Source organism: Scomber japonicus, chromosome 14, assembly GCF_027409825.1.
Source record: "Scomber japonicus isolate fScoJap1 chromosome 14, fScoJap1.pri, whole genome shotgun sequence".
Lineage (NCBI taxonomy): Eukaryota > Metazoa > Chordata > Actinopteri > Scombriformes > Scombridae > Scomber > Scomber japonicus.
The window spans coordinates 15,685,236-15,699,623 of record NC_070591.1 but is presented as its reverse complement, the minus strand read 5'-3'; the positions used below and the strand labels follow the sequence as shown (position 1 = coordinate 15,699,623).

The following is a 14,388-nucleotide window of genomic DNA, read 5'->3' as shown; positions in this document are numbered from 1 at the left end:
TATGAACAAGGAAATGACGTCACAGCAAAGTATATTAATATGTCCATTGTAAACATAATAAATGTCTTATAACTTACAATTATATGCTTTCTATAGCTTGGAATAGTGAAAAAGTGACATTATGTTAGAAACTTCCCTAATTACAGCCACACGTGATCACTTTGACAGAAGGGAGCGTCGCATGCGGACTCACCATATCCTTCCGCCAGAGGCAAGAAAATAACTCCATTGTTGCACTTTTACGGATAAAACTACTACACGCTTCAAACTAGCTCGTCGTCTAACATTTAATATAAACACTTTGGATATTATTAGTGGATTATGGAGATCGCCTGCGATTTTTTTTTCTCAATTAAAACGTGGGACTAGACGGTGAAGGCGGTGGGATATTAGTTTTTTTAAAATCCCAGCCTGCTCTACCTTCTTTTTTTCCTACGGTTGGAGGCCATGATGGCAACCTGAGTTCAGCTGGAGCAGCGGAGCCAGAAAAAAGAAGATGATTCCCCGGGACCGAGCTGTCAAACCAACCCCTGAACACTCCTGAGCTTTGTATAGTCTATATACATTCACGGTGGAGCCTGTCACCTTTCTCTTCTCAGATGTGTTCTTGGCAATCAGTCGATGACAATGTTGACTCGTTAGGAGGCTTTTGGCTCGGAGAAGGAGGCAGCGTTAGCCACTAGCTGCCGAGCTAGTTAGCTAGCGAGCTAGCTGCGTCTGAGTGACTGGATACGGGTTTTTTTTTTTTTTTTCGGGAACCGGTGACTTCTCTCTCTCCTCTTCGCTGTCAATCGCGGCGGCTTGCGGTTGAGCCACCGAGCTTGCACCGAGTCTGGCATCTTAAAAGGTTTATTTCTCTCTCTCTCTGTGTGTGTGAGGACAACTGCATGTGTTTTATTCGTGGGGGTTTGTTCGCCAAGACGAATTGCAGGATTGGGGGAAAGTCGGGGCCTGCACGGAGGAACAGAGCAAGGCCCGTCTTTATGATCCAGAGGAAGCCTATCTAATCCTACCCGACAGCCAACGCTAGCTCTGCGGGCTAGCTCGTCTCTGCAGACCCTCTTGGACCGCGACACACATACACACACACACACAGGACTTAGAAAAACCTGTTTTCATCATTTACCTCCTTTTTATAGACTCCTGTCACCTGCTGCGATGGCTGCGATTATAAAAGAAATGGTCAGCCGGAACAAAAGGAGATATCAAGAGGATGGCTTCGACCTGGACTTAACGTGTATCCTTCCCTGTGTGCCTTATTTCACCACAGCACAACCCGGGATATTGATCAGTTGCTGTGTGATAGATGCATTGATTAGTGGGAGCTGGCAACCAGAAATGTCAGAGGAGTAACGTGAGGTGGTTAGCTCCCCCTGCTACTTGGGCTAGCTGGGCTTTGCTGTCAACCAAAAGCATGTTTGAAGATGGTGGATCTGTCAAACGAGCACGCAATAAATGTAACAGGCATGTTTTTTTGCAGGATATTGGTGTGAATTAAAAAAAAAGACAGCAGGGACATTTTACACACGCACGCACGCACACACATACACACACATACATATTTATTTATATATATTTCAAAAATGACATGACAGAGGTGGATTTAGCTTGAGGTTGTGAAATTGTCAGTGGATTCAAGTCAGGGTTTTTTTGACAGGTAAATGTTATCAGATCTTAATCCTAAAACGCCTTTCTGTATTTATTGGTCTATATAGAATACGTGTAATCTCAATATATGACATGGCTCTGGTTAATAATTGTGCAAATAGACCTAACATCCCTAACCTTGCATATCTGTGTCCTCTATAGGTGACTGTTCATTAGTGGGGGTTTTGCTGTTCTCTCTGAAGTATCAAATTAACGTTTTCCTCTACCCCTTTACATGATGATGTGATCATTTCCAGATTCAATAATTGCTATTTCAGGCCCCCTCTGTAGGACTCATTTCTCATCTATTACAACTAGTGATAGTTGATCTGGTTCCCCTGATGGCACTATCTATCCATTGTTGGTCCTGAAGTTGGACGTCTGCACTTTTACTGGGTTTGCTGGTGTGAAACCAGATTAGGAGTCAGTGTGGTTTGACCATGACCAACTAAACTGCAAAATCTAGTATGTGACAGTGGGTCATGGTCTGTGATTGACATTGTATCAGAATGTCAAACTGCCTTATTTAGATTTTGGTTTGAAAGCTTAAACAGTAAGTCGACTAACTTACAGAAAATGACAAGGCATTGATTAATCTTTTATGTTTTTTAAAGGGGGGGGGGGGACCCTAAATTCACAGCCTCCACCTCCTCAAATGTGAATATTTTCTGGTTTCTCCCTTGCCATCTTGATACTAGTTAATCTGAAGTTGTCAGGTAAGGCTTGTGATAGGCAGATTTCACCACTTTTTAAAATTTATCCATCAGATTTTTTGAATTGACTAATCAAGAAAATGGTCAGCAGATGAACTTGGTGATTAAAATAATCATTGGGTTTTTTTATTTTATGGGCATGATTAGCTTTGGTAATGTTCAGTCTTGTGGCATTAAAGTGATAAATATTGCTGAGTATGGTGTTTTTCTATGTGAATAGAAATGCAAAGCTGTGTGCCAATCACCTCGATTCAGTCCCCGCACATCAAATGGAAACATACTGAACTGAAATCAGGCAGATCTGTCAGCTGGTGTGTGTTTGTGTGTATGTGTATAATATATGTGTGTAGAATCTTGACGTGTGTGCATCACACAAATTCAATCAGATGTCTCTCACTTGGTTTTATAATGTGGTAAAAAGATTGTCATATCTCGCCAGTAGCGCGAGGGCTCTGTGGTGTGCCTTTTTACAGCTTTTGTGCAGGTGTGAAGGGGGCATGCCACTCAAAAGTGGCACCTTTCTTTGGCTCAAAGCATCCTCTTGTTCAGATATGGGCCCTTTTGGACTATCCCTTTTATCATTTTTGGCATGGCGTCTAAAAACAATATAGGCTCTCTGCAGTTATGTAATGCAGTATCACAGTTCTGGGAATTGCCCTTAAAATAGAGTTGCCAGTGATCTTGTATCAGCATTGCTGCCTGAGTGCTCTTACCCTCTCAACCCACCACCTCTCCTTTTGCTCTTTTTCTTTACTACTCCCACTCTAATTCTCCCTCCCTCTGCTTGCCCCCTTTCCTCTGCTGCTCTCCTCCTTTCCTGTCCTCCCCACCCCCTCCTCGCGCAGCGTTCGCCGGTTCCCACTCTCCCTTTCCCCCCTCTCTCTTGCTTTCAGTTGTGGATTTGGCGTATGCATAGAGCTGAGGCAGGGCTGCCTTTACAGAAAAGGCGTGCCTGAAACGGCAGATTTTTTTTTCCCCCTCCTACTTGGAGCTTCCGTTGGGGGTCCCGCATGTGCGTTTCCTCCCAGCTGCAGAGACCAAGCCCCCCATGCCCTGGGCTGAGGCTCTCCTGGGAGCAGTGGAGCTTTTTAAAAACACTTAGAATAGTCTGACTGGGATCACTTTGCCACTAGGTCCAAGGGTTAGAGTAGCCTATTAAATAGCATAGAAAACCTGCATTTGGCTCTTAATTGGGTCTTTGAGGCATAAATGGAAGGGATTATGGCACAGTATGTACAGATACTACTACTGTGTCATGAGCCACAGGGAAGTAGCTTGGCAGTATGCAAAATTATACTATGAATTTATTATTGGGCATGTTGCACATACCTCAGCTGCATTAGGGATGCTGCATTTCAGAGGAATATCATTTTTATCTTGAAATTGCGTCCATCTTTGTATACTTGTCCATCATCACACCGTTGATCTGGACTACTTGTGCTGGATCCCAACTTTTTCTTTTTCTTTACTTGCAGCTCTACTGATTATCTGTGTGTGTCTGTCATGAAAGCAGTTGGCCTTTATTTGAGTTTTCATGTGCAGGTACTTGTGTTTGTGTGCGCACCGCAGCAAAGTTAGTGTGTGTAGAGCCAGGCGTCAGATGCGCGTGTCCGATTTTTCTGACCAGTTAAGGTGATTTTGACTCTGGGAAAGAAAAAAAACGGTCTGCTGAAAATGAAACATACATGTCCCATTAGAAATATTCAGCTTTTCTATTTTTGACACGGAGGCACAGGAAGTGTACAAAAAGGTTGCCCTTTAGGCAGCGGTTAAAGTGTGAAATCCCACAGCTTATGGCGACAAGCAGATTGCAGTTACAGGTAGGCGTTGCAGCCGAGCCTCGAAGCCATGCGTGCCACCTCGATTATTCTTTTTCGATGCAACATGACACTGATGTGTGCCTTTAAGATTGTATTCATGTCACTGTATAATTGGCCGACACTTGCCATCGCTTTAAGTGTGCTGAAATATGGAGCACTGTTCAATGATGTAAGGCAGCGAAGGTGTAGCACAAGCAAGGTGATGCAGCGAGGAGTTCAAGTTGTAGTTGAATCTGCTGTGTGTGTGTGTGTGTGTGGCTCTTAAACTGTTGCTTCCCACTTGTTTCTTGTCATAGAAACACATCAGTTACCTCCTGCTGCATCTGCATCTTGCGAGCGACAACACAATGGATGATTTATGTGCTTTTTTTTTTTTTGCCACCTGTGTTGTCATGTCACCTGCATTCGTTCTACATAGATAGATACTCAAATTTGTGCAGCTGAGCTCAAATGGGAGATAAGCTGAACATTTGCAATCATCCCAATATAACTTTGGGCTCTAAAAATACATGCAGGTCAGGGAGCGGAGACTGTCGTGCACCCACATGTAGGCCTGGCTCGAGCAGGAGCTCTCATCTATCCATAACTACAATGACACCCTCATATTTCCATTTGCTGAAACTTGTTACTAACTTTGTTTAAAGGAGCAGTTTGTAGAGTTTAATGGCATCTAGCATAACGGGCTTGGAAGAAACGGAATATAATAATAAGTATGTTTTAATGAGAATGGGAATTGTTGTGTTTTCGTTATCTTAGGAGTGAACCGTTTATATCTACAAAAGGAGCTGGAGCAGGTCCTCTTCCACAGAGCCCACCATGTTGCACCTCCATGTTTCTACAGTAGTCCAGAACAGACAAAGCAAACCCGTAGCTCTAGAGGGTCTTTTGATTTTTTGAGTTTCACTGCTACTGTAGGGGTCTCCTCCACGCTTGGAAGTGGAGGGAGTTTCATTTTGTTGCGATATGCATCTTTCTCTGTCTGCCTTACTGCTGGATACCACTAAATCCTACACATTGGACCTTTTATGTTGTTAAAGCAGTTGATTGTAAATCTAGTTTCATAGCTGTTTGAAAGCATCAGTAAACCTACTTAATGTAAGAGTTAAAGATGTGTGCTGGCTATCTCTATAATGGCACTTGTTATGCCGCCGCCTTTTCATGCTCTTCTGGCACGTACAATGTATGTCCATTTCCTTAACCCTGCCTTAACAGATATCTACCCAAACATAATTGCTATGGGCTTTCCAGCAGAGAGACTCGAAGGGGTGTACAGAAACAATATAGACGATGTAGTACGGTAAGTTGTGTCGCCTCTGCTATTACACAGATGTGATTGTAGAAAAGTGAAATGTTAAATGTAAGAATTGTTTTTTTCATTTTCCTCTGGTACTTGAACTCATATCATTTAATATATGTTCTCTATCTGGTTATGTTTGTACCTTCAAACAGGTTCTTGGACTCCAAGCATAAAAACCATTACAAAATCTACAACCTGTAAGTGTTACCCATATCGTCTGCACCTTTACAGCTCTGTGTTTACTCACACTGACTTCCTCTGTGTGATCGCTGACTAGATTCTTGTTCTTCCCATTTCAGCTGCGCAGAAAGACACTACGATGCTGCCAAATTTAACTGCAGAGGTAGGCCGCTTCACACGTTCAGTTGAACCTTTCCCTCCTTTTTTAAAACGGTCTCACATTAACTCTGATGACTCATAAGGTAGTTTTAAAAAAAATCTCACAAAATGTCCACTGTGTCTTCTCCTCTGTCTTGTCTCCTCTGACCTGTCTGCCGCTTTGCTCCTTTTTCTACATTTCTTTTTTTCTTTCCCCTCTCTTGTTACAACTTTGCGTGGGTCCTGCATCCTGTCACGCATCAGTTGCACAGTACCCCTTCGAAGACCACAACCCTCCTCAGCTGGAGCTAATTAAGCCGTTTTGTGAAGACCTGGACCAGTGGCTCAGCGAGGATGACAATCACGTGGCGGCCATCCACTGTAAGGCGGGGAAGGGCCGCACTGGAGTCATGATCTGCGCCTATCTCCTCCATCGCGGCAAATTCCTGGAGGCCCAAGAAGCGCTTGACTTTTATGGTGAAGTCAGGACAAGGGACAAGAAGGTGAGATTATCTTTTGGTACAAATTCTCAACTCAACAGGATTTTATCACTTCAGGTCATCTTTTGCTAATAAGCCTATAGCTAATGATGATGTTTATTATCAACTAGCTAGCTTTTTATTTTCCTAAAATATTAAATATAATTAAATTGTGGAAAATGTGCTTTGCAATTTCCAGGGGCTTTAAGTTACATCTTCATACTTCTCGTTTTGTCCATCCAACAGCCCAAAAATCCAAATATATGCAGATTGCAATGATTACAACAGAGAAAAACAGAAAATACTCACTTTCAAGAAGCTACTTACAATGTTTTTCAATTTGTGTTTGGAAAGTGACTCAGACAATTGCAAATGCTTGAACTCACACAGAAAAAAAGATCACCTCATTTGAAACAGCCCTGATTGCTGCTTGGGTACATTCAGTATCTCTAAACATTGTCACTGTTGTTGCAGGGAGTAACGATCCCGAGCCAGCGCCGCTACGTCTACTACTACAGCCACCTACTGAAGAACCAGCTAGAGTACAAGCCGGTGGCGCTCCTCTTCCACAAAATGGTGTTCGAGACTCTCCCGATGTTCAGCGGGGGCACCTGCAGTGAGTCACACTTGTGTTCAACTTTAACTCCAAACTAGGGTGTAGGCACGCATATATACCGCTGTTCAAACGAAACAAGAGCTTTGGATGTGTTACGCTCTGTAGGACTCACCCACGCTATAGTTTAGCCCCACAGAACAGAGAAGGCCATCTTTAGTCGAGCTGAGTCGTCCTCCGCTGGGGTTTAACGTCCAACTGAAAACCACATTTAAACGTCACTCTCTGCAGTCAAAAATAATGTCAATATGTGTTTAAATATATACGTAATAGTTTTTGTGGCTTTAAAGATGAAGAAACAAGACTTTGGTGGAAATATCAGCCAGCTGGGGAGTGTAGGTGTCTGTTTTTGTTTGGTGTCATCTGGCACTATACTGAACTTAGACAAACTGTTGTAGCTACAAGATACAGAGATTTTAAACAGCAAGGACCAAACCAGCATCTAACAAGTCCATAGTGACGTTTTCATGTATGTTTACATGCCTTTTTTAATGTGCTGCATCTGAGCACCTAATTGCACTTTGTTTGACGGCTCATTCAACAAGCTAAGGTGCAGGACAAAAAGAGGGTTCATGTTTGTAAGTTGGATAAGAATGGGACTTCAGCAGGAAAGCTCAGTCTGTGTGTTGCGTAGCAGGATGCTGTCAGGCTCAGTGTGACCGTCTGCTCTGCCTGTGGTTGAACGTTACTTTATTTGAGATTTGCTATATTGGAATAATGTCTCCAGCTATGTAGGCAGATTACTGAACAGTATTCCTTCGTAAAACTGGTGGGGAGCCACCATGAAACCAAAGAATGTAAAATATACATTTCTCCCTGTTTGGTTTCTGATTTTTCTTCTCAAAGGAGAACGCAGGACAAGTGATTTACAGAGCAGATGTATGCGGTTCAATTTCTGTTGGACTTTAAAACCAGATCAGGTACGACTGAATTTGCAGCAGTATTTTTGGACCTTTTTAACGAACAAGGGCAGCTCCTTATTGAACGTCTCTTTTCGCTGCCTTCAGCAAGGTCAACTTTAAACATCTTTAAACAAATAAAAGAAAACCTGTTGAATCAAATCCTGTTTGTCCATAATGGAATTTCAAACGTTATTAGCATCATTGGATGGCTTTTCTTTGGCATCTTCCACCAAAAAAAAAAAAAAAACACATAAAAAAATAGAAATTGGTTGCATTTTTTGTAAGAATTTTATTAGCTCCGAAAGCTTCAAACTCTCTGCAAAGTCAAGAAGGGAGCTGTATTTTTTTTTATTTTATTAGCTTCCCCTCAGGAGCGCCTTTTATTTGAGTCAGGCTCTGTGTGCGTAATACTAACGTGTAATGCTTTTTGTTTCAGTGCAGCGTTACAATATGAACTAGACAGTAGAACTATGAACCCTGCATGAGGGAAGTAAACTGTGCACGGCGGACAGTGCAGCAGCAGACTCTGGTGTTATGTGATTTAACGTCCACATAACCAGGAAGTGATTGAAAAGCCAATAAAATAATTTGGACAGTGATTTCTTCTTTTTTTTTCTTTTTTTACGACAGCACTGCACTCTAATAAGTCACTGTAGTTTCGCTCAGTCAGTCATGTGTATTTACATATCACTGCATGTTTGCACATAGCTTGAGTGGTACGACTCTTGTAGCCAACAGTGTTTGATTTTTAAACCCTGAACTCTAACGATATACTGAATGTTGAGCTTCGATTTAAAACGTTAACCTTTTTCCCGTCAACAGGAACTTTTTTGCACTGTCTATAATTGTTATTTTTCTGTTTATATCAAACTGTATACTGTAGTGGTCTGAGTCACAAATCATTGTACTTTTCTTATATCGACTTTGCCCATTTTTAAGTGTCAGTCAGAATTTATTTTTTTTTAATCTCTGTGGCTTTTTCACCCTAACACCTGATTGTGCTGAGCGGCCTTGACTGTATTGATCCTTCTGTTTCTTCCTAACTTAACCTTAAAACAAGTAAAAAAGGCCCTATTCTGAGTTTGACGTCTTGATACCTTCACACATACACACACACACTACTGTTTCCTAGTATCAGGTTTTAGCTCACCACAGCAGCAAAAGACAAGAAACTAGTCTGATAAACCTGTTACAAATAACCAAACGTCACCTTTTTATGTTTCCAATTCATCAAAGAAATGTGTTGTATTTTTGTGGTTGTTAAAGATTGTCAGCAATCTCAAGACCTCTTCTCTTTTCCGTCCCCTTTACGTATCTCACAACACCTACACTGTAAAGTCACACTTTTATTTTTTTGTAAAGTAAAGCGATGTAGATGCAAGTATCTGTAACTATGTGTAGAGATCATTGTGTTTGTGCCTGCTATGCTGTCAAGCTCCTGACAAGCCAGCCAGGCCCTGTTTGTGATAATTTCCTTCTTTCTCTCTAAGGGGACAGTACCGTTAAAAACAGGAGCGAGCCGACCCCTCAGGGCTTCAAGAAAGGGAATTGGCATTGGGGTAAATGAGCCTTTCATCCATTATTATTTCACTCATTTTCTTTTATATGGCCCCAGAGATCCACCAGGCAGGAGCAATCTGAGGTAGACATGTTGCCTAGCAGGATAGGACTAGCTTAAAGGCATATGAAGTCATACCCGACACCACCCTGACAGGAAGAAGAAAGTTTAAAATTCCTCTAAATGAAAATGTGTTGCGCTGGTCCAAGACCAAACTGTGACTGTCTATCAGAATAGGGTCCTGTGTCTCTGGTTCTGGGTCTTTGGGTGTTGTATTTTGTGGTCTCTTTCCCTTTCTCCTCTTTTTAAAATTTTAATACAATGTTTTATCCTTCTTTCTTTTTTTTCTTTTTTTTTGCATTTAATCAAGTGGTGTGCTTTCTTTTGTCAGACTCATGTAATAACACTGGTAACTCTTGTCTTTCTCTGGGTTCACTCCCCTCTCCTCCTCCTCCTCCTCCTCCTCCTGTCATTCACTCCTTCTCGTGATTTTCTGTCTTCCTCCCCTCCTCAAAACCTCTCACGAACTCGTCCACCTCTACCCCGTGCGGCGGCGGCAACACTTCTCTCTCTTTTGCAGATCCCCAGTTTGTGGTGTACCAGCTGAAAGTGAAGATCCACACGTCGAACCCCACTCACACGCGGCGCGAGGACAAGCACATGTTTTTCGAATTCCCCCAGCCGCTGCCCGTTTGTGGAGACATCAAAGTGGAGTTCTTCCATAAACAGAATAAGATGATGAAGAAGGTCAGTTGAGTTTGTGTTCGTTCGGGAGGTTTGTCGTGACGTCTGTGAGGTCAAAGAATAAACGGGTATTTGAGTGAGCATGTTTTTTTACTTAGTTGGGTGCCAACAGTGGAGCTTTTAAAATGATGATGCTCAATTTTTTTAATGTAAGTAAGTAAATGAATCCCATGAAAAGACCAAAGCCCCACAGTGAGTTGACACTATAACAAGTGTTGCCTGTGTAGCCGAAGCCACTGTTGTAAAAAGAAATAAACGTATTAAAAATATAAATGAGCCACACTGTTGGACTGGACAACATGTTTGTGTTACTGTGATCATGAGCACTAAATTGTATTTTGAGTCATCCCAAGTAAACCATCCTGCAGCTGTAAATACACACCACGGCACAATGTGTGATAATTAAGGCTGCGGCTAATGATTATTTGTTCATTTTCTTCTTGATTAAAGCATTTTAGTAATTTGGTTCGTAAAACATGTTGATGACCGTTTCCCAGAAGCCCAAGATGCAACCTAAAGTTTGATGTATCATCCTGACCAGCAGGTCAAAGATGATCAGTTTACTGACACCAGAAAATATTCACATTTAAAAGCTGGAATCAGATAATTTTAACTTTCTTTTTTCTTTTAAAAATTACTCAAAATAATAAATTTTACTCATCTAGTATTAATCAACAGTTGACCAAAACTCCTTTTTGAGTTATGTTTGCTAGAAACTACAGTGCCTAGCTGTTTGAAGGAAATTATTACTATTATTATTATTATTATTATTACTTTTTATTAAATGAAATTAATTTATGAGGCGTTTCTAAAGATATTTGTCTTCAGTAGGATTCAGTGGACTTGGCTAAACGTGTAAAGTTGTAAGCTATTGACACACATTTCTTGTCTTGTCGTTTTAAACAGGACTGAACCCATAAACTAATGCCTTATTTGAAACTTAAAAATGTGTTTGAGTTCTCCATCGTGCCCCATTTCTGATTTACGTCTCCACTCTCATCATATCTGCCCTCCTAGGACAAAATGTTCCACTTCTGGGTGAACACCTTCTTCATCCCTGGACCAGAGGAGAGCGGGGACAAGATGGAGAACGGGGCAGTGAACAACGTGGAGAGCCAGCAGGGGGGACCGGGCCAGGGCCAGCCGCAGAGCGCCGAGAGCAGGGACAGCTGCAGGGAAAGTGGCAGGGACAGCGACAGGGACAGGGACTACCTCATCCTGACGCTCACTAAGAATGATTTGGACAAGGCCAACAAAGATAAAGCGAACCGCTACTTCTCGCCAAACTTCAAAGTAAGCATCGATGGATTCAGATCCATTTTAGATATTAGTTTGAGAAAAGGATAGATTATTATTATTAGGTGTGTTAATTGCTTTGCTGCCAAGTCTGTCAGTATTTTTACTATAATGAAAGTTGAGAGCAGTGAGATTTGGTTTATTTGGTTTGGTTTGATGATTTTCTTTGCACAAACTAAAGTTGGTTGTCTCACTTCTTTTTCATTTCAGGTGAAGTTATATTTCACAAAAACCGTGGAGGAGCCTTCAAATTCAGAGGCAAGCACTTCAACATCCGTCACCCCGGACGTTAGCGACAATGAGCCAGACCATTATCGATACTCTGACACCACTGACTCTGATCCGGAAAATGAACCTTTTGATGAAGAGCAGCACACGCAAATCACGAAAGTGTGAACTCTTTTTAAACAGGAAAAGAAGAAAATTATACACCAGAAAAAAAGGAGAAAACTTGAATATAAACTCAAAAGAAGAACGTTTGTCCCTTCCCTCCCCCAGACGGCAATAGAATTATCATCATGTCAAATGCCAATTTTAGGGAAAAAAAAGATAAATATCTTGACCAATATATTGTTTTTTTTTTTTGTTTGTTTTTTTCTTTTTTTTCTTTTTTTTTTCTTTGGCACGGCCATGTACCATGTGCAAGGTATTGACACTGTTGCCCCATGGGAAAAGGTGCTGTAGCTATAAAAATGTTTTTATATATTTATATATATATACACATACGTATATGTATATACATATATACATGCATATATAAACAAACTTTTTTGTGTCAAAGACAATGGAAAGATTACCACAATCAGGAGACGGGAGTTGAAGTGTGGGAGAAGTTTGAATGATATACTAGGACTATGCTGCTCCTTCTCCTGTCTAAACCAAGGCCAGTGCTGCAGTCACTTTGTTTCACTCCCTCTCTACTCCTCCTCCTCCCCTGCTCCTCTCATCTTTTACTCTTCCCTCCCCTCCATCCTATCCTCCTTCCTATCCTCCTTTACTGTGAATGCTTCTTGTGCTCTTTGCAGGCTGTCTCACGTGACTTTTGGCCTTTGTGCAGTGCAAACTGCATGCGGGCAGTGGGTTGGGGGTGGGCGGGGTTATGAAGAGGCTGTGATGTCTAAGCATTGCCATTCCTGTTCCCCACTGTGTATACGTTAAATTATGCAGAACAAGGCATCCCATGTAATTGTTAATGTTTTTTTTTATCCTAAGATAATAAAAATATAATACACAAAACAGCAGGGAGACAAGTGTTTGCAATAATGTCAACACTACATTTACAGGACAATGGTGATTTGCATGTATTGGAATTGGCGTCCATCCCTAATAAATGTATGCAATGTTGTCTTTTCTTAAAGAAACCAGCTTTGAGATGTGTCTTCCGCGTGGGGTTCCCCAGTGCTTTGAGTCATGCTCAGAAAATTACATCAGAGGTTTATGTAATCTACTCCCTTCACTGCTGGCAGTTAATGAAAATCATGCAGAATGAAAATGAATTTTGTAATATGCCGTTGTCACCGAACAGCGAGGCCAGTGTGGTCTTTAACTTGACACAGAGGCTGTCAGCTGAAGTCATAACCCAGACCCTGTAATCTAAACTTGAGCGTGTGTGCTTGTTAGGGAGGGAAAAAGTGCACGAGCGCTGCGCTTGATGAGAAAAATGCTGTAAAGCAGGTTGTCGTTGCAGCTGCTGGAGCTGTGTTAACAGTAACTTCCTGCTTTAAAGGTCAGCGCTGCAAATAGCAGGTGGGACCTGAGGTAGGGAAGTGATGGAAGGCTTATTATTAAAAGTTCAACTGAGGGCGTAGAGCCTACTTCAAACAAATGATTCAACCAGTGAGCTGAGCATCTACATTAATGCCACTGTGGTCGGTGAGAAAATAAATCAAGTTAGTTTTTGAGTGGCGCAGGAAGAGTTCTGCTTTCAATTTGACTTGACTGGTAATTGATGTACACACAATTTAGCTTTCACTTTTTTTGAATTTTTTTATTTTGTGTTTCAATTCAAGTAAAGCTTCATTTCCTGGCTGACTGACCTCTGAACCCTGACTGTAAAAAAAACAAGAAAAGCAGCTCGACCACATAGCCAACCATCAGCGTTGCATGCAGAGTGGTTGCTGCTGGTTAATCTAGGCATTCTCCAGATGAAATGAGCAGAGGAAGGAAAGGCTACTAGCCCAGGAGAGAGGCCTCTGGGAGACGAGGCTGCTCTGCTTGCAGGCTTGTGCGACTCCCCAAATGAAAGTAACAGGATTAACGACCATGTCACTTTGATAGGAGAGCAGAGAGTGGCAAGACCCTGGCTAAAGCATACCCCAAAGTCTCCGGATAATAAAATAAAGTATGAATTAAACATACACATATATATATATATATATATATATATTTTTTTTTTAAAGAAATGTTCCACCCCCAGAGGCAGGCAGTCACATAATCCCCTTCTGCTCTATTAAGACTTTGTCCCCAGCTCTTTCGTGTTGATAGAGACATCAAAGCCAACCAGTGCAGCGACGAATGAGACAGGCAGCAGTCGCAGGGGCCCGACTGTAATTGGCTGAACTGAGAGGGAGGGAGAGACTCTGGTTGATTAATAATGAATGTGCTGTGCTGGGTTGAGAGAGACCAGAGAGATGCCTCAGCTCTCCACAGTCAGGCAAGACTGAAGAGAACGAAAGAGGGCTGACTTCAGTAGAGTCTGAGCTTGAGAGCCCACATCTTTGCTTTTGATTGCCCTCCTCATCACATACACAGACACAGCAGCAGTAGCAGCAGCATCTGAAATATTAATCTAATCAATATACAGCTTCATTTGTATGCCTTGAGCAGAAGCTCCTCTAAAGGTTTGTTTGATTTTTCTGCATCAACACCTCTCCTGAGATGAGACAAAGATGGAGAGACAGGAGATTTAGGGGGACTGTTTGCTTTGTATGTTTGAATCTCAACCTTCCTCGACTATGTGTGGGTGATATAAATCCGGGCAGATGAGGATACAAGTGTTTGT

The 14,388-nt window shown here is 41.8% G+C and overlaps 1 protein-coding gene across 2 annotated transcripts; it reads left to right on the top strand.

The window, feature by feature from the left end:
- The first annotated feature begins 221 nt into the window (after positions 1-221).
- On the top strand, positions 222-12,748 carry ptena (phosphatase and tensin homolog A). 2 transcript variants are annotated; one of them, XM_053332700.1, is made up of 11 exons: positions 222-847; positions 1,140-1,237; positions 5,393-5,477; positions 5,630-5,674; positions 5,777-5,820; positions 6,060-6,298; positions 6,749-6,890; positions 9,280-9,348; positions 9,928-10,094; positions 11,109-11,384; positions 11,598-12,748. In XM_053332700.1, the coding sequence occupies exons 2-11, from the start codon at positions 1,159-1,161 to the stop codon at positions 11,781-11,783; spliced, it is 1,332 nt and encodes a 443-aa protein (XP_053188675.1). In that variant the 5' UTR covers positions 222-847; positions 1,140-1,158; the 3' UTR covers positions 11,784-12,748. The 2 variants fall into 2 exon arrangements, with proteins under 2 accessions (XP_053188675.1, XP_053188676.1); XM_053332701.1 differs by lacking the exon at positions 9,280-9,348 and having other exon boundaries at positions 222-1,237.
- The last annotated feature ends 1,640 nt before the right edge of the window (positions 12,749-14,388 follow it).

Coding starts and splice junctions, on each gene's coding strand:
- ptena (XM_053332700.1), top strand. CDS start 1,159: ATGGCTGCGATTATAAAAGAAATGGTCAGCCGGAACAAAAGGAGATAT. Junction 1,238..5,392: donor CTTCGACCTGGACTTAACGT/GTATCCTTCCCT, acceptor CTGCCTTAACAG/ATATCTACCCAAACATAATT. Junction 6,299..6,748: donor TCAGGACAAGGGACAAGAAG/GTGAGATTATCT, acceptor CTGTTGTTGCAG/GGAGTAACGATCCCGAGCCA.